The following is a 19,466-nucleotide window of genomic DNA, read 5'->3' as shown; positions in this document are numbered from 1 at the left end:
TGTAATACAACGGGTTCGATTTTGTATTGTGGATGAGAAGTAGGCACAATTCTGTATATAGTTTTGGCAATATGTATTAAATCTGTATCCTGCACGAAATTCGCATGGACGTATACAAATCAATACATTACAGGTAATTCTGTATGAATGGAAACTCTGTTGGTGAATGAAAAAAAAAAAAATAAACACATTCGCCATTCAATACTTAAATAGTGAAGAAAAGCTCCAAAAATGGAACTCACTTCGATTTCTAAGCAATGAATAAAGCGATTTTCACGATGATCCAAATTAAAGCTCTCATTGTCATTAAATATACTGTGCAATTTCATCCACATCCGACTTCCGGTTCCGAAATTATAGGGCGATGAGTGTCAAAACATTCAAATCGTTATTCAAAATGACGATGCAAAACCGGTACAAGTGCTGGTACAAAAAAAAGAGGAAAACACCACCGACTTTAATTTATTTGCAGCGTGCTTTGTTCAATTTCTTTAAGCGTGCACATTTGAATCAATATTTTTCAGGTGAAAATAATGTAAATTATGTAAATTTGTAAATCTTTTATTCAATTTGTATCTAATTGTCAGTGTTATTACAAAGACATGATAACATTGGGTTTCTATAAAAAAAGAAATAAAAATTGACTTTTTCATGTAGAAAGTTTATGCAATCACTTGAAAAACTGACAAGTGAAAATTTGCCCTAAGGGCTAAGTGTTCAATATCGTTCGACACAGTTCATCAAGCTGAACAATATATGTGTCTGTGTGAGTATGTGTCAAATAATGTCACTCATAAAATAATATATCTCATAGTCCATACGTTGCTATTGAATTTCATCATGCTTTCATAGGGTAAAGAGTGTTTAAATTTTTTTCGTTGAATGGAGTTGAATGGAGACGCTTCCTGTATACAGCAGAGACCCGCGTGGTCTACGACTGAAAGAGTAAGAGTAAGTAATACCGTTTTCGTTTATTGATCAGAGCAGCCCGAGAGCTGACCCAGAGTCGCCAAAACAACTTTTGATGAGTTTGTTTTAGCAACCTGGTGTCGCTCTAGATCGGACTCCAATCGCGTAGTTTCGCTCTGAAAATTTTTTTCGGGTCGCACCACGCATCCAGCCGAGTTTGTTTATTTTTTCTTTTTTATATGAGTTGTTGTCTAGGGCGCGTAACACGTTTTCGTTTTACTCGGATTCAAAGTTGCCCGCGTGTAGGTTCTAAAACGAAAACGGTATAAGTGTTTAAAATTGCACACCGTCATTTAGAGCGACGATGCAAAAAAGGATGAAACTTCTAGATTTGGCTCAAAACTGATTTAATTTGTAGGCTATATTACTTCGGCTATACTGGTTTCAAGTACCCTGTTCCAGAAATACCGGAAATAGTGGTCAAAAACTCTAAAACGAGACTCAATTTTCTCAGAGATGATTTGATCGATTTTCATAAACAGGCTCAAATAAAACGTGGTATAGTCTCATAGATTGCTGTTTAGTTTCAAACTGGTCTGAATTTTGGTTCCAGATCTATAGAGTAATGTGTGTTAAATGATTTAGTGCGACGATGCAAATAAAGAAAAATTCTTATTAACTTGACATAACTGTTTACAAATTGAAAATGTCATGTTACCTAGTTCATACCCAAAGAAAGTTTCTTATTTTATTCAAGATTTGAAAAAAAAATTCTTGACGGAATCTTCTAGTGATATTTTTGGAAATATAAGTAATATGTCTTCAATTTTTTTTTGCTGTGTAATCATAAATAAACTACATGTCAACAACTGGAATCCTTTTTATAATAAATATTGATATGAATTGCATATGGGCAAACATATTTGAAAATGGCACCCCTGCTTGAAATCAACTGTTGTCACCAGCAGAGATGCCATTTATACAGATTTATCTGTATTATACAGATTTTCACAACCTCATACAGATCTAATACAGATAACAGATTTTATACAGATTCCCTAAATTTAATACAGATTTATACAGATTTCACAAGAAGTTAGAAAAAAAAAATAAACTGTTTTTGTCTGAGCTATCTTTTAGTACTTGATTGCAGTGACGAGATGAAAGTTTATTAATCAACGGACAAATCACAAATTGAAGTAAAAAACGGTGTGCAGATATTTGATGATCAACACAAAAAAAACATTTAGACAGAGTGAGCACGAGAAAGCAGAGCCAAACTTGGTACTGACCAAAGCGAGTAATGCACTTACAGTAAATTGAAGAACCTTGTCAGATGAAAAGCTGAGCAGATAACAGGGCCCCTTTGGCTTGCTGAATTAGCAGGGCCCTTTGGCTTGCTGACATTAGCAGACCAAAAGAGGGAAGTATATACCTCTTTTGGTCTGCTAATGCCATCCACCAGCTCGATTCAGCTTTTCGTGTTTATTCTGTCTGCGGCCTGAGAGTTGTATGACCTGACTTGAAGTTGCATATTATGTCAACTTGTAAATCTAGAAAAGTATATGGAATTGAAATTTGATTGTGGTTGAAAAAACATTCATATTAAATTTCGTCTTTACATATTTTTGTGAACTAAGAAGATATGAAAAATAAATGCTCATTGAAAATCTAATTCTTTAACCATAATCTGTTGAGATAGTGTTCAACATCATTTCATTGTAGAAATTTCATTTCATTAGTGAATACAGATAAATCGAGATTTTTTATACAGGGTGTGCGGTAAAGGAATATCGCAGTGTGATGCAGGGTTGCTTGAGCGACACAGTGAACGTGGCAACACTGCTCACAAGGTTGATATAACGATGATAGGAATCGACCCGAGGATGCCTGGCAACAGCCACTTAAGAATCGCGCTCATTTGTACAAGCAGCCAACTCAGAGGTAAGACGTATATTCGGAGTGTCAGGTATCAACGCTGGGTGATTCCTCGCGGGCAACAAGGAGGCGTCCACAATGGCGATCCTGCCAGGAGTCGCATAATTATATGCGACTAAAATTGAACTTGTTTCTGTACCATTCGATGATATTATCAAGGAATCACCCAGCGCAAAAAAAAAAAAAAAAAAAAAAAAAAAAAAAAAACTGGATTGGAAATATCTTACGAAAAGTTACTCCGGGGAGAATAGGTACATATTTTTTTTTAGGGGAGAAGGGAGATGTGCGGTAAAGGAATATCGCAGTGTGATGCAGGGTTGCTTGAGCGACACAGTGAACGTGGCAACACTGCTCACAAGGTTGATATAACGATGATAGGAATCGACCCGAGGATGCCTGGCAACAGCCACTTAAGAATCGCGCTCATTTGTACAAGCAGCCAACTCAGAGGTAAGACGTATATTCGGAGTGTCAGGTATCAACGCTGGGTGATTCCTCGCGGGCAACAAGGAGGCGTCCACACAGGGTAATACAGATTTTCTCTGAAAATATCTGGCATCTCTGCCTACAAAATACATTGAATTCAATCTGCTATAATACGGTACATGCACAGCAAAAAATAATGAAATTCACCGGTGACGTAAATCCGCATATGACTCAAATCATAAGAACGTATTTCGTAAAATGACAGAATTTTACAAGAATGATTTACGTATGTGTCGAACATATACTACTTTTACAGTAGACGAGTAAATTTACATGCTTCAGCACTTAAAAATATGTCAGAATGCATTAAATATGTGTTAGATCTAATGTAAAAATGAGTCATTTTTGACGCTCGTATATGTCGGTCTTAGAAGACGTAAATTTACACGATATTTTCTAGGTGTGTGGGTAGTGAGAACTTGTTTTTTTTTGCTCACCAAATTGATTTTATACTATTGTGGTACGGAAAACGGATTTTTTCACAGACAGTTTTGGGGTTTGATCACAGATTTTTGAAAAAATTACCTGGCATCCCTGCATGAAACTGTGGCCAACAGAGATGCCATTTATACAGATTTATCTGTATTATACAGATTTTTACTTACACATACAGATTAAATACAGAATACAGATTTTGTACAGATTTCGTATGTTTAATACAGATTTATACAGATTTCATAAAGAGTACGATTTTTTTCTTTAGATAAGATAAAAGTTTCGTGACCAAAGAACAAAATTTGATTTAATTACTAAGTTGCGGAAATTGAAAATGTCTTTTTCTTCAAGAAATAATCGAGTTTTTCAAAAACGATGGCGAATTGTTTCTTATTTGAAGTATTTTCAAGTTCGTAATTCACTACTCCTAAACCCATCAGACAATTAACATTGTCTTTTTCTCAAAACTTTTCGATCTTTAACTCAAAGTTAATGATTGTCCTAGCTTTATCCGTGTTTTCTGCGTTTCGGTTTCCCAAATATACTTATTTTTCGTCGACAGTTACAATCCGATGCAGTTTTCTTTCAAAGCGTGAAAGGAGCATTTCGCTCTGGTTTTTTGCATGTTCATTCTGTTTGTGTGGAACCCATTTTCAAACCATTTTAAGTTTTCCCAAGGCTCTTAGACTATCAGAAATAGCTTGCCGGATGAAATTTAAATGCTCGGCCATAGATTTTTTTATTTTTGTATCATTTTAGTCCAATAATAATTGTAGCTACATACGTTTGAAACCAGAGTTCATAAGTTTTGACAGTTGCAACAAGTTCCCCATAAGTCTCAACAAGAACTCGGTACCCTTTTCACCTAATTGAACATTAAATCATATCTTTCCACACAAATGTTTTCATTTTGCTCGAAATTCGACATGGTTAACACAAAATAAAAGCAAGTTTTTTCTCGGAATCACGTAAACAAAAAAACACGCTTTGGTCCAAGCAAAAATAAACCGAACAGATTTTATCCGCAATATGTTGACAACAAAACGACACTTTGAACTTACACATCTGATATATGAAGATATGGAACTTAGATTTGAACTGCAATGATTGAATGAAACCTCATTACCAAACTGAGAAACTATGACCTGATTTGATTTCGCAAATTAGACACTGAAATGCCATGTCGACTCAATAACTCAAAGAATTCTGCGCAAAGCTCATTATACTGTTCAAATGCTTAAAGGAAGGGATTACTGATAGTAATAATTGAAGGAGAAAATATCCTAAAAGATTGCAGATATCTACTTATATTCATCTTCAATCGTGAAATGATGTTATTATTACGAAAATTTCGTTTTAGTTGTTAATACAGATAAATACAGATTTTGAATAGAAGGAGATACAGATTTTCTATGAAAATGTCTGGCATCTCTGGTCACCAGCACGGTGGCAAGGATAGGGCGCTCCTGCAAGTGCTATCGTAGCCAAGTTCTGGGGCATTTGGTGGGCAATCAGAGCGCTCAGAGTATGGTAAACAAACATTGGAGCATTTCAAATCGAGTAAAATCTTAGTTTCCTTATCGTAGTGATGATATTCTGATCGAAGATTGGCGGGGAAGTACGGCGAAGGTTATTGAATAAACAAGTAGTTTGTAATATCCAATTTTTTGTTAGCCATTCTTCATTGTTTTGGTATTCGAAAAATGATGTTGGCCACCAGAGATGCCAGACATTTTCATAGAAAATCTGTATCTCCTTCTATTCAAAATCTGTATTTATCTGTATTAACAACTAAAACGAAATTTTCGCAATAATAACATCATTTCACGATTGAAGATGAATATAAGTAGATATCTGCAATCTTTTAGGATATTTTCTCCTTCAATTATTACTATCAGTAATCCCTTCCTTTAAGCATTTGAACAGTATAATGAGCTTTGCGCAGAATTCTTTGAGTTATTGAGTCGACATGGCATTTCAGTGTCTAATTTGCGAAATCAAATCAGGTCATAGTTTCTCAGTTTGGTAATGAGGTTTCATTCAATCATTGCAGTTCAAATCTAAGTTCCATATCTTCATATATCAGATGTGTAAGTTCAAAGTGTCGTTTTGTTGTCAACATATTGCGGATAAAATCTGTTCGTTTTATTTTTGCTTGGACCAAAGCGTGTTTTTTTGTTTACGTGATTCCGAGAAAAAACTTGCTTTTATTTTGTGTTAACCATGTCGAATTTCGAGCAAAATGAAAACATTTGTGTGGAAAGATATGATTTAATGTTCAATTAGGTGAAAAGGGTACCGAGTTCTTGTTGAGACTTATGGGGAACTTGTTGCAACTGTCAAAACTTATGAACTCTGGTTTCAAACGTATGTAGCTACAATTATTATTGGACTAAAATGATACAAAAATAAAAAAATCTATGGCCGAGCATTTAAATTTCATCCGGCAAGCTATTTCTGATAGTCTAAGAGCCTTGGGAAAACTTAAAATGGTTTGAAAATGGGTTCCACACAAACAGAATGAACATGCAAAAAACCAGAGCGAAATGCTCCTTTCACGCTTTGAAAGAAAACTGCATCGGATTGTAACTGTCGACGAAAAATAAGTATATTTGGGAAACCGAAACGCAGAAAACACGGATAAAGCTAGGACAATCATTAACTTTGAATTAAAGATCGAAAAGTTTTGAGAAAAAGACAATGTTAAGTGTCTGATGGGTTTAGGAGTAGTGAATTACGAACTTGAAAATACTTCAAATAAGAAACAATTCGCCATCGTTTTTGAAAAACTCGATTATTTCTTGAAGAAAAAGACATTTTCAATTTCCGCAACTTAGTAATTAAATCAAATTTTGTTCTTTGGTCACGAAACTTTTATCTTATCTAAAGAAAAAAATCGTACTCTTTATGAAATCTGTATAAATCTGTATTAAACATACGAAATCTGTACAAAATCTGTATTCTGTATTTAATCTGTATGTGTAAGTAAAAATCTGTATAATACAGATAAATCTGTATAAATGGCATCTCTGTTGGCCACAGTTTCATGCAGGGATGCCAGGTAATTTTTTCAAAAATCTGTGATCAAACCCCAAAACTGTCTGTGAAAAAATCCGTTTTCCGTACCACAATAGTATAAAATAAATTTGGTGAGCAAAAAAAAAACAAGTTCTCACTACCCATGTACCGTATTATAGCAGATTGAATTCAATGTATTTTGTAGGCAGAGATGCCAGATATTTTCAGAGAAAATCTGAATTACCCTGTATAAAAAATCTCGATTTATCTGTATTCACTAATGAAATGAAATTTCTACAATGAAATGATGTTGAACACTATCTCAACAGATTATGGTTAAAGAATTAGATTTTCAATGAGCATTTATTTTTCATATCTTCTTAGTTCACAAAAATATGTAAAGACGAAATTTAATATGAATGTTTTTTCAACCACAATCAAATTTCAATTCCATATACTTTTCTAGATTTACAAGTTGACATAATATGCAACTTCAAGTCAGGTCATACAACTCTCAGGCCGCAGACAGAATAAACACGAAAAGCTGAATCGAGCTGGTGGATGGCATTAGCAGACCAAAAGAGGTATATACTTCCCTCTTTTGGTCTGCTAATGTCAGCAAGCCAAAGGGCCCTGCTAATTCAGCAAGCCAAAGGGGCCCTGTTATCTGCTCAGCTTTTCATCTGACAAGGTTCTTCAATTTACTGTAAGTGCATTACTCGCTTTGGTCAGTACCAAGTTTGGCTCTGCTTTCTCGTGCTCACTCTGTCTAAATGTTTTTTTTGTGTTGATCATCAAATATCTGCACACCGTTTTTTACTTCAATTTGTGATTTGTCCGTTGATTAATAAACTTTCATCTCGTCACTGCAATCAAGTACTAAAAGATAGCTCAGACAAAAACAGTTTATTTTTTTTTCTAACTTCTTGTGAAATCTGTATAAATCTGTATTAAATTTAGGGAATCTGTATAAAATCTGTTATCTGTATTAGATCTGTATGAGGTTGTGAAAATCTGTATAATACAGATAAATCTGTATAAATGGCATCTCTGGTTGTAGGTAGGTTGAAGCTAATAGTATGTTCACATTAGCGCTGATATCAAGTGATATACGGATATACTTGATATCCGATGATATCATGTGTGATACCACTTGATATCCCATACAATTTTATGTCAACGCGTATCACCATTTTGGCATGATATCCGGGATATCATGTACGATATCATGTCGAGTTGTCAAAAATCGCAACTAGCAACACGGATAATGGCATTGAACGCACTCATTTATGAACGTCACTTTGAGGGTGACGTTAAAAAAACATTAAATGCAAGACTTCAATTATTGATTGAATTGTAGGAGAGAAAAGCAATATTATTGATCTTACTCTTAATGGGAACATTCAATATGTCAACTTGATTGTCAAACGATATCATTTCGATCATATGTGAACACTTCCACGTGATATGCGTATCATCTCGGTATATCAAGTGATATAAGCGCTAATGTGAACATGGTATAAGACAAGACCTGACATCTGGGGGGGCTGTTTTTGTTCCAAAATGGACCAGTTTCTGATTGGTTGATTTTGATGTTGCCACCTGCACATTGTGATAAGAAAAAACTTTTGCAGGGTACGCGAGCAATGATGCCAAGTATAAAGAAAATCAGAAAACAAATTTATTAAAATGTATAATTTTAGCTCACCAATGAAAATGAAAATTTTAGGAGAATGTTTCACTTTTTTTCAATCTCATTGGTAATAAATGATTATAGTGGCAGGACTGTGTAATTAAAATAGGTATCAAGCCGTTTTTCTTTTTAGTGAATTAAAGTGTAACCAAAAAAGATTTGTTAAATTAGTGTAAACTCAAAGGTGTGTTTAGTTTTACGAGAAGAATGAACTGTTGTGTTCCACACTGTGGTCGCATTAAGCATTTCTATCCAAATCTGACTTTTTCCGGTTTCCAAAAGATCCGGTAATACGTCAACAATGGATTCGATTTTTCGTTCAACATGAGATATTTCGTGTTTTGTCATCAAAAATCAAAAAATAATCATTTTTAAGCATTAATATATAATAAATAAATGCATTCACCAAAACATGTTATGTGTTTATTTCGAATCAAAAACCTAAACTCTAAAAATTTAAATGTAATATTTTTTTCCTAGCATAGTTATTAAAAAAATCTGTAAATATTGCTACACTGTAGCCGATACGTTGGTATTTATTCCACAGGGCGAAAATGACGAGAAGGATGATTCGGAAGGAAGAATAAGAAGCCAGTTGTCAGGTCTTGTCTTAGGGTTGAAGGTCTCACTACCAACACGCTCTGTACCTTTTTCCTCAACCGCTCTGTACTCTTTGATGCTAAACTGTGCTCGATTTCCAAAATCTATGATTTACTCAAGAATCTGTGAAAATCTGTGATCATTTTTAGAAATCTGTGAAAATCTGTGTCATTTTTAAAATCTGTGCAGAAAATTGAAAATCTTTGATACACAGATTAATCTGTGAACCTGACATCCCTGGTTTCATGATGTCATAGCAAGTAGAGTGACCAGGAGGCTGGTTATCACGGTATAGAAACACGATGGTAAATCAACAGGTGGTGAAATTTTTCTATGAGTGAATGCGTTTGTGATTATATTTTTGAAAAAAAAAGAAGATATCGACCGTCCCACGGCAAAAGGGCCTAACTGCAATTGAGAGCCTCTATTTGTTTACTTTCTCTTTTTATTATTACGGAGCCATTATTGCAAATTCTCTAAACTTTCCAATATAAATCAAAAGCTTGTAGTTTTACCTTGAATGTTTTGCGAAGAGTAAAGCGTCAAATATATAATCAGTTCGGTAAATCGCAAAAGAAAAAGTAAACAAAGAGAAACTGTCATTTGCAGTTAGGCCCTTTTGTCGTGAGACGATCGATATGGGAAAGAAAAATGTATACATCGAGCGTCTCAGGATTATCCGTCATATCACGTCCAGTTGCTATAATCGAGAACATAGTTTGATTTAATATTTACCAAGACGGGAATGCTCGACCAAACACCACATATTGGCTATGAATAGAATTTTGAGTCATATTTTGTTCCGATGTTTACTTCGTGGATCTCGGTGCCATACTTAATATCGTGGGAAAAACACAAACACGGCCAAAACTAGGGCATCTCGTTACCAGTGTCAATTCTACATCTTGGTATACACTGAGCCAAAATCTTCCATTGGTTTTACGTGAAAAATCACATACTAATTGAAAACAGCCCACCACATTATATGCATATGCATCATGTAACATTTATATGTTAATCTATAATATTTAATTGAAATTTCGATAACTTTTAAGTGTACAGCACTTACGCCTTATGTGTGAAGCACGTAGGTAGATTTCATGTGTAAAGCAAATATAAATTACGTGATTGTAAGCTGTGAAAATAGTTTGAAATAAAAATGGCTGTAAGTAACGAATAAGAGAGTGCTCGCAGATTTTGGATTGAAAATTGTTTGCTTGAACTTTTATGTAAGTTTATACGAGCTATCAAATAAATTCTAGAAATAATTATATTTAATTTTTTTTAGAATGCGATACAGTTTCAACTGCAAACAATACGGTCGGACAACAGCGACTTTTTGGTTTCATATAGGCAACGGAATGCTACTTGTATATGGATGCTACAGTGTGTTTTAAATATATAAAGGAAACGTAAAATCATTTTCGTCAATAAATATCAACCATACTTCCAATAAATCAATAGACGAGCATTTGATTACCATTGGAAAAATACATGGAAGTTAAATGAAATACAGATAAATAATATATGGATTTCATATATGATACATGTAATATACCAATAATGGATAAGTGAAATTCACATGAAACATACGTATTGCCAACATTGATTTTCATTATGTGGGACACATGGCTGTCATATATGGGAAAAGTAACTGTTACGTGCCAAGTATTATGGAAAAAAATCATATGTTTTTGCATTTGAATACTAAGTGATGTTTATTTTGAGTGTAGAACAGTTCGCAAATCTGTCAAACTCAGGGATGCCAAGTTCACAGATTATTCGGTGTTTCACAGATTTTCAACCTTCTGCACAGATTTAAAAAAATGGCACCGATTTTCACAGATTTCTGAAAAGAATCACAAATTTTGACAGATTCTGAAACCGATCATAGATTTTCACAGACACGTTTTTGGTTTGATCACATATTTTTGAAAAAATGACCTGGCATCCCTAGTCAAGGTTGCATTCACCGATTCATACGGAAATATCCGTAAATCTACGGATTTGATTTTATACGGATGAAAGGATCCGGTGACAAAATCAACGGAAATTGGAGTATATCTACGTGAATCGGTATTTTTATACAGAAAACTACGACAGCTATTTGCCTGACAACCAGAAAAAAGTCGTTACCGTTTGAGGAGAATGTGAATCTACAGGAAAACACTACAACCTCCTGGCATCGCTGCTCGCATTCACCATCAACGCGTCGAACAGTAGAATCTCTTTCGCTGGTATTGTTCGCTGTCGGTTTCGTTTTTTCTCTGGTTCGGGATTCTACCGTTCAGTCCTAGATTGTGTACATATCTACATATACCCGTGGAACTCGATTCGGCGAAGCACAACAGTGATCTCCAGTGGTGTCTAGCAGCCATAATGATGTCCGTCTCTGCTACAGTTCGTGGGTTGTCCCGCCGGTTCTTTTCCACTTCGAAAGTTCTCTCCGCTCAACAATTGACTGTCCGCGATGCCCTCAACGCGGCCTTGGATGAAGAAATGGAGCGCGATGAGCGGGTTTTCCTGCTTGGTGAAGAAGTGGCTCAATACGACGGTGCCTATAAGGTATACACACCAAAATTTGTGGCTAGTGTTCGGCCAGCGACAATTTTTTTTTTCGAATTTCTTGTTACGTAAACAGTTCTTTATGCATAGAAAAAGAAAGATGTTGCATGCTCGCGTTAATTGCACACTTTGAAGGTTATCTCTGGCAGATGACGTAAAACTGCGAAGATTGTTTACGTTTGAAGTTATCCTCGGAATCTATGTTATCATAGACTACTATATTGACTACTTTGTTTACAAAGAGCCTTCAGCTTTCAGTTGCTGTTTTAATTAAAAGATGTGCTATCTACAAAGAGAAGTTATTCCGAAATAAAATGGATTAGCGGAATAATTTCTTGATGTGAAGTAGGAACAGCATCCGAAGCAAATTGAAACATATTTTCTTTCAAAGAAAACAGCTCATACATCTACATACAAGAAAAGATCAAGAAAACTAGAAATTTATTGACAGGTGTCGCGTGGGTTGTGGAAAAAGTATGGAGATAAGCGGGTAATCGACACTCCTATCACCGAAATGGGCTTCGCTGGTATCGCAGTAGGTGCAGCTATGGCAGGATTACGTCCGGTATGTGAGTTTATGACGTTCAACTTTTCGATGCAGGCTATTGATCAGGTATGTTAATTAATTGTTAGTCAAGCTCACTACACTTGATTGCTCCATTTTCTAGGTCATCAATTCAGCGGCCAAAACCTTTTACATGTCTGCTGGTACTGTGAATGTGCCCATTGTTTTCCGAGGACCGAATGGAGCAGCAGCTGGCGTTGGAGCGCAGCATTCGCAGTGCTTTGGAGCATGGTACTCACATTGCCCCGGACTCAAAGTCATATCACCGTATGACAGTGAGGATGCAAAAGGTTGCTTGGTATTCGCGGTAATTTAGTGTAGTTTAATAATGATGTTTTGTATTTTAAGGCCTGCTCAAAGCTGCAATTCGGGATCCGGATCCGGTGGTATGTCTTGAAAATGAAATGCTGTACGGCGTCGGCTACCCAGTTTCAGACCAGGTACTGGACAAAGAGTTTGTATTGCCGATAGGGAAAGCGAAAATTATGCGACCAGGTAAACACATCACGCTTGCAGCTCATTCAAAGTCGGTTGAAACGGCTCTCCAAGCGGCCACAGAGCTTGCAGGCAAGGGGGTGGAATGTGAAGTTATTAATTTACGATCGCTTCGCCCGCTCGACACTGATACTATTTTCAAGTCGGTGCAAAAAACACATCATCTAGTAACTGTGGAACAGGGTTGGCCACAGAGCGGTAAGTGTTTTGTGATGCACGAGAGAGCTTTCATTAAAAAGATCTTTTTCCAAGGTATCGGATCGGAGATTTGCGCTAGAGTTATGGAGCATGAGACATTCTTCCATTTAGATGCTCCAGTTTGGCGCGTGACAGGTACCTTTTTGCAGTATTTTATAAGCTCGTGAGAGTTATTCCTTTTTTCCAGGTGTCGACGTACCGATGCCTTATGCTAAATCGCTAGAAGCTGCTGCATTGCCACAGGTGCACGATGTTGTTACCGCAGTTAATAAGGTTTTAGGAGTTAAGTGAAACTCATCCAATCAGTGATCAACGTAACAAATTTTGGAAATATGACTTAAGGGCAAAAGCCAGCAGAATATTCAAAGATAGAACATGGAATCAGCAAACCGAATCAGCGTTGAACGGAATTTTAACTTATTGGATATTAACTGAAGATCAGAACTTAACTTGAATTCTATATTTCAAATAACATCCTGAAAATTTAATTTAGCTTAAACGAAAACTACATATTTTCCCATTTTTCAGTCAAATTTGAATATTTTGTATGGTTGCTGCCGAAACGCAAGAAAAGGAAAAAAAATAAATGCAAGATCGCATTGTATAAAGTTCAAATCGTCAGGACATTCACATAGTATCTAGTTTGTAAATACATAACTGATAAAAACCATCAATCAACAATCAACATCACAGCCAATTCGTTCGACTTACTTTTTTAATCTAATTCGTTCTTCGAAAACAGCCGAAAATTTTCGAGTTCGTTTTTGTAGACCGTTTGTGTTACATTACACTGAGTAACTGGTCCTGGCTAACATCACCTTGAGATAAATAAATCGGATGATTATACGAACATCTCGTGTGTTTCATTCAATGTGTGTTTTATAACAAAAACAAATTCTGCGCTGTTTGCAGCAAATCGAAGATATCCTGTCAAAGCGAAACTGAACCGAGTTGGTGACTCACATTAGCTGGTTAAAAGCGAGGAACATGCTTGCAACAAATCAATGGGACCCTGTCAAAGCACAAGTGAGAAATTTACTCAGTTTTCACTCTGTCCTTGTTTTTTTTTGATTAGCTGTAAGCAGGCCTTCCGAATGCTCATGCGTGCACAAATGCGACAGCGAGAGCGCACCGAAAATGTGTGTGTCGCATATATATCCTGTGAGCGTGAGCGCCGACTAATAGTCAAACCGCATTCGGCCGACATTTCCATCGCCGATCTTTTTTCGCTCTTCGGTAATGACTGAGCTGCCGGCGTGCACATGTAAAGGTACGCCGGACCCGACATAAAATCCATATCTTTGGCAACGATATTCCTCACCGAGCTTTTCGCACCGTATCAATCGTGTCGGGTCCGGCGTACCTATACATGCGCACGCTGGTAGCTCAGCCATAGCCGAAGTCAACGCCGGAGAGCTCGGATCGGTTGGCTCGGCCGAATGCGGAGTGCCCTTAAAAGAGCAAACCAAAAGCGTGTACGAGACGCGTAGCGAGCACATAGAAACGGGATGTACAGCTTGAAATTTCAGAGCATCGCATTTTCTTCTGCGCGCGACTCGTGCGCTTTGGTCTCACGAGACAGCGCACGAGATTTTGCATGAACGCAGCTTGTGTGCTTTGTGAGCCACAGTAAAAGCTGCTGTTATAATTATTTTTTCGTGCCTAGAGCGGTTCATGCGACTTGTGTCCTATCCTAAAGGAAGAGATGAAGAGGATGAAAATAACGTACAAACCGCTCGTAGATCGCATGAAACGAGCGCGCCGCGCTATCTCATGCGACGGGAGCGCTTGAGCCTCGCTCTTGGCAGAATGCGATGAGACTATATAGCGAAGCGTGCATCAGTTTCTGGTGCGGTAGGGCCGCTTTACACGTGACAATATTATTGTCAATCCAAAGTATTGTCAATACCGTCAATCCAATTGACTTGGTAACTTGAGTCCGGATTTTTCGAACAAATCAAGCGTTTGAAGCTTCAAATATTGCAACTGAACATTGAAACATTGAGAGAAGAGTTCATTCCACATATTTGACAGTTTCTTCTCTGGAGAGAAAGTATTGTCGGATTGATGAGCAGTTTTGATTTTTTGACAATATTTTCGTCAATCCAATTAAGTTTCCATTACACGATCAAAAGTATTGTCAATACTCCTTGTATTGACAATAATATTGTCACGTGTAAGGGATCGTGTAATGGAAACTTCATTGGATTGACGAAAATATTGTCAAAAATTCTAAACTGCCCATCAATCCGACAATACTTTCTCTCCAGAGAGAAACTGTTAAATATGTGCAATGGCCTCTTCTCTCAATATTTTAATATTCATTTGCAATATTTGAAGCTCCAAACGCTTGATTTTCTCGAAAAATGCGGACTCAAGTTATCAAGTCAATTGGATTGACGGTATTGACAATTTGGATTGACAATAATATTGTCACGTGTAAGGGCTGCTGTACGTAAATGTGCCAAAGAGTTCTCTTGAGAGCGGCAAAAGTACGTCGCATGCGCGTGGTTGTCTTATGAGAATGAGAATTAATTTGTCTCAGCGCAAAATAAAGAGCGCGCGTGCATAAGGCCTGACTGTAAGCAAAGACATCATATTCGCCCTTATTCTGAATAACGACGTATTGGTTTTTCGATCGAATGTGGTTCGATCGAATCATAGCTACCTTTGATTTTGCTAGCGTTATGGGGAATACAAATGAAATACGAGCGAAAATACGATACGACGTTATTCAGAATAAGGGCGATTGACAAGATATCCAGCTCTCACATTTCCTGAACAAATCAATGGTAACATCGACGACACGACCTGCCACTCGCTTTCAAAACTGTATCGTAAATTTAACTAACCCTCAGTAACTCGTAATGTCAAACTGAAGTCTTTGAAAATATATTTCAAACTGGCAACCCAGGATTATAAACTGTTGTTTGTAGAATAACAGTTACCAGAGCCATGGTTACCAGGGTTGCCACATATACAGGTTAATCTGCATTTTACAGATTTTTCAGATAAATTTGTGGCCAAGATTCTGTATATGCAGATTACAGATTTTTGGCAAAAAATACAGATTTGTACAGATTTTTGATAGCGTGGTTTAAAAATTGAATAAAGATCAAGTTAAAATATATTAAATAATGATATTGATCATTTTTTCAAAGTGAAAACATTATCCTCATTGTGTGTTAATTCTAAAAAGAGGATGTAACTAAATATAAAAGAGTATGTTAAGGACAGTAAACACAGATATTCTATCTGCTAATAAAGATTTGTTCAAGCTTACTTTTTTTTACAACTAGTGTAGCGTAATTGTTTATGCTTTCAAAAATTCCTTCTGATAAGATGAAAAGATGATGGCCTCGGCCATAACGTAAGGTAGTAAAGAAGAACGATTGCCAATTGATCAATCAGATTAAGTTTCACTTTCAGATTGGATTTTGAAAGTTTTTCGTCAAATCATTATTTCGAGAGGCTCCAACGCAAAAACAACTTCCAGCGTTTTTTCAACTACAAAATCATAAAACTCAGACTAACAAAAGTTTTGGCTTCTTCAAATTTGTGTTCTAAAGACTTTTTCATTCCGTTGTGCTTCAATTTCTTATCACTCCTATATACAGATTTTCAATACAGGTTTCTGAGCTCCCGATACAGATTTACAGATTTTTCTTCTGAAAAATGCAGATTTAAATGTGGCAACCCTGATGGTTACTTATTTTGTATAAATGAAAAATGTAAATAGAACAAAACGAACCAAGATGCAGCACCTAATTTCATCACGGTTTTAGAGTCGTTTGCATACGAATAAGATGAAAATATTTCATATAGGTAAAACAGAAATATTTAATTTATATAACACCTAATGATTTATATTATGTGTGTTTTACATAATAAAAAAGGTTTCAGAATTGAGCTGTAATTGCTGATATAAGACTTCCCTCCCAAATACGACTAGGAGAATGACCTGCTGATCAATTTCTTATAAGGTATAGGCTTTTATTTAAAGTTAGGCCCTTTTGTCGTAGGACTATCAAAATACAGTATTCGGATTCTTAATCCGAATGCCTAGGAATCCCAATGAATGAAAAATCTTATAGAAAGTAATCGAGTAGATGCAACAAATAAGTGGACGCTCTTTGAAATAGAACAAAAGAACCTAAGAACAAATTTACCTGACCAAAACAGCAAGTTCTTTCAATAAGAAGGAGCATCTCAATTTGTGCCACTGATAGATTTCCATCTAGGAATCCAAAATGCGGTTTGAATAAACAGGGAAGCAATGAAAATAAAAGAGATAGTTGTTGGCCACCAGACTTCACGGAATTCAAAATCTTTATCGAATATTGGCGAATCGACAAAATGATTTGTCGATAAAAAATTGTAAGGGAGAAATAATACGAATTCGGATTGAAATGTTCTGAAGATGGCTTAGATAAAAAAAATTTTAGTTCATTCCGAAAAAAAAAAAAAGTGTGAAAAAACAAAAATAAATAATGCTGTTTTTCTTAAGCATTCTTGTTGTTAAAATTTCTAGAATACAAAACAATTTATAATCAACCCTATAATCGGTAGTGTTGCTGATTAGTCAGATTTTTACATTGTTTTAAGTTATCATTCAATTATTTCACAGTCTGATTCGATTGTAGAAACGTACTTCCAATATCCATTATTCGCTCTCCAATCTTTTTGATTTTGTAGTTCATTCAGAATACTAGCACCGGTCCATACTATCTTGTCTACGCCACAGAGCTTGCTAGTAGGCTCTACTGTTCGTCGCTTTGAAAATTTTGGTCCGATTTATTATTTTCTTATAGTTTGATTCTCCCGTATGTTTGCACTCGGTACTTGTGAACTAATTGTTGCATATATTTTGAATAGTTTTTTATCTAAAAAAAGTAGAAATATATCATGGTAGGATCAACATTTACCATATAGACTGAACACGCTCAGATCTTGTAACTGACCGAATTTCAGAACATTATCCATCTTTTTCCAGAGAACAATTGGATGGCCAACTCTAATTTTCGAATTGATTGATTGAGGACGCAATCGTAATTTCTTTTGAGCGTCTGATGCCAAACCTTGTATAAAACTACAGTTGCATAAAAATGCGTGCAATATTTTGGACACTCAGATTTCAAAACTTTGCGGGTACCATCTCTCTCGATTTGAAAGTTGAACGTAATAAATTCAAGAACAGGAAACAAATCTAGATTTAAGATCAAGGAAACAGATGCGTGTATTCTGAGGCGGTTTTGTCTCTTACAAAATTGAAGAACTTGTTGGAGCTTCCAAATATTGTTACAATTAGGTTTCGGTTTTATTCATGAAAAGACATGCTGCTAGATGACAGAATTATAAGTCGTTTGAATGAAAAGTAATAGTTTTTTTCAAACTTACGCAGAAGTAATCGAGCGATACTCGAAATCAGAACTTTTCCAATTTGTTTGTTTATTTACTTTATTAGAGCGCCTTGGTAACTAACTTGTAGCAACCAGAACAGTGTTGTCTGAGAAATTTGTTTTATTGATTTACGAGGGGACGCCCAATTTGCGGTAACTGGAGGTGAATCACTCACGAACACCTTTTATTCAGATTTTTCTTTGGAGTGGCTGGTCGTGTCGTCGGCCTGGTGTTTAAACTGCATAGGTATAATTTTCCCATGTATCTTATTAAAATTATCAAAAATTATCTTGCAGATAGAGCATTCCAGGTTTCTCTGAATAATGCACTTTCAGAAAGATTTACTATTCCTGCTGGTGTACCCCAGTATCCTAGGTCCCATTCTATACAACATTTTTACATCAGACATCCCACCTCTTCCGGGTGGTGGTGTTCTGTCACAATTTGCTGATGATACTGCCATTCTTTACAAAGGTCGTGTCATTAATGCTCTGAAGAATAAACTACAGACAGGTCTGGACGCTTTAACTAAATACTTTACAAGCTGGAAAATTGTGATCAATGTAGCAAAAACTCAGGTCATCTTGTTTACACATTCAAGATCTCCAAAACTTGTTCCATCAGACGAATGCCGAATACGATTCGGTGATGAGGTCATCCAATGGTCCGACGAAGTTATCTATCTAGGACTCACCTTTGACAGACATCTGATATTCAGGTCACATGTTGACAAAATCGTTCAAAAATGCAGCATACTAATTAGGTCTCTGTATCCGCTGATTTGTAGAACATCTAAACTGTGCCTGAAGAATCAGATGGCTGTCTATAAACAAATCATCTACCCCACAATTGAATACGCAGTCCCTGTTTGGCGGGGCTGTGCACGAACACACAAACTTAGGCTTCAGCGCATTCAAAGTAAGATCTTAAAGATGATTCTAAATCTACCCCCTTGGACAAGGACTAGTGAAGTACATGAGATGGCCTCCCTGGATATACTAGAACAAAAATTCGAACAATACTGCACGAAATTTGAAGAGAGGTGCTCAATCTCTGAAATACAAATAATTCAAAATTTGTACGTATTAGGTTAGGGATAGTTATAAGTAGGTAGATATTTTAATAATTAAAATAAATAATATGAGTAAACATTAGTATGTAAAA

The 19,466-nt window shown here is 36.1% G+C and overlaps 1 protein-coding gene and 1 long non-coding RNA gene across 2 annotated transcripts; one reads left to right on the top strand and one right to left on the bottom strand.

The window, feature by feature from the left end:
- The first annotated feature begins 11,131 nt into the window (after positions 1–11,131).
- Positions 11,132–13,752, top strand: LOC131435279 (pyruvate dehydrogenase E1 component subunit beta, mitochondrial). Its single transcript, XM_058602976.1, has 6 exons — positions 11,132–11,644; positions 12,096–12,257; positions 12,313–12,499; positions 12,558–12,902; positions 12,957–13,037; positions 13,090–13,752. The coding sequence occupies exons 1-6, from the start codon at positions 11,459–11,461 to the stop codon at positions 13,191–13,193; spliced, it is 1,065 nt and encodes a 354-aa protein (XP_058458959.1). The 5' UTR covers positions 11,132–11,458; the 3' UTR covers positions 13,194–13,752.
- Positions 13,753–17,490: 3,738 nt separating this feature from the next.
- On the bottom strand, positions 17,491–18,388 carry LOC131435282 (uncharacterized). Its single transcript, XR_009230475.1, has 3 exons — positions 18,300–18,388; positions 17,864–18,238; positions 17,491–17,785 (listed from the first exon to the last, which is right to left on the bottom strand). It is a non-coding gene; the product is annotated as an uncharacterized LOC131435282 (long non-coding RNA).
- Between the last annotated feature and the right edge of the window lie 1,078 nt (positions 18,389–19,466).

Source organism: Malaya genurostris, chromosome 3 (genome assembly GCF_030247185.1).
Source record: "Malaya genurostris strain Urasoe2022 chromosome 3, Malgen_1.1, whole genome shotgun sequence".
Lineage (NCBI taxonomy): Eukaryota > Metazoa > Arthropoda > Insecta > Diptera > Culicidae > Malaya > Malaya genurostris.
This window is presented reverse-complemented; position numbering and strand designations above follow the sequence as displayed.

Bases quoted from the DNA above. Each gene is read 5' to 3' on its own strand.
- LOC131435279 (XM_058602976.1), top strand. From the start codon at position 11,459: ATGATGTCCGTCTCTGCTACAGTTCGTGGGTTGTCCCGCCGGTTCTTT. The intron at 11,645-12,095 runs GTATACACACCA...ATTTATTGACAG, and splicing joins AATACGACGGTGCCTATAAG to GTGTCGCGTGGGTTGTGGAA. The intron at 12,500-12,557 runs GTTGCTTGGTAT...TTGTATTTTAAG, and splicing joins TGACAGTGAGGATGCAAAAG to GCCTGCTCAAAGCTGCAATT.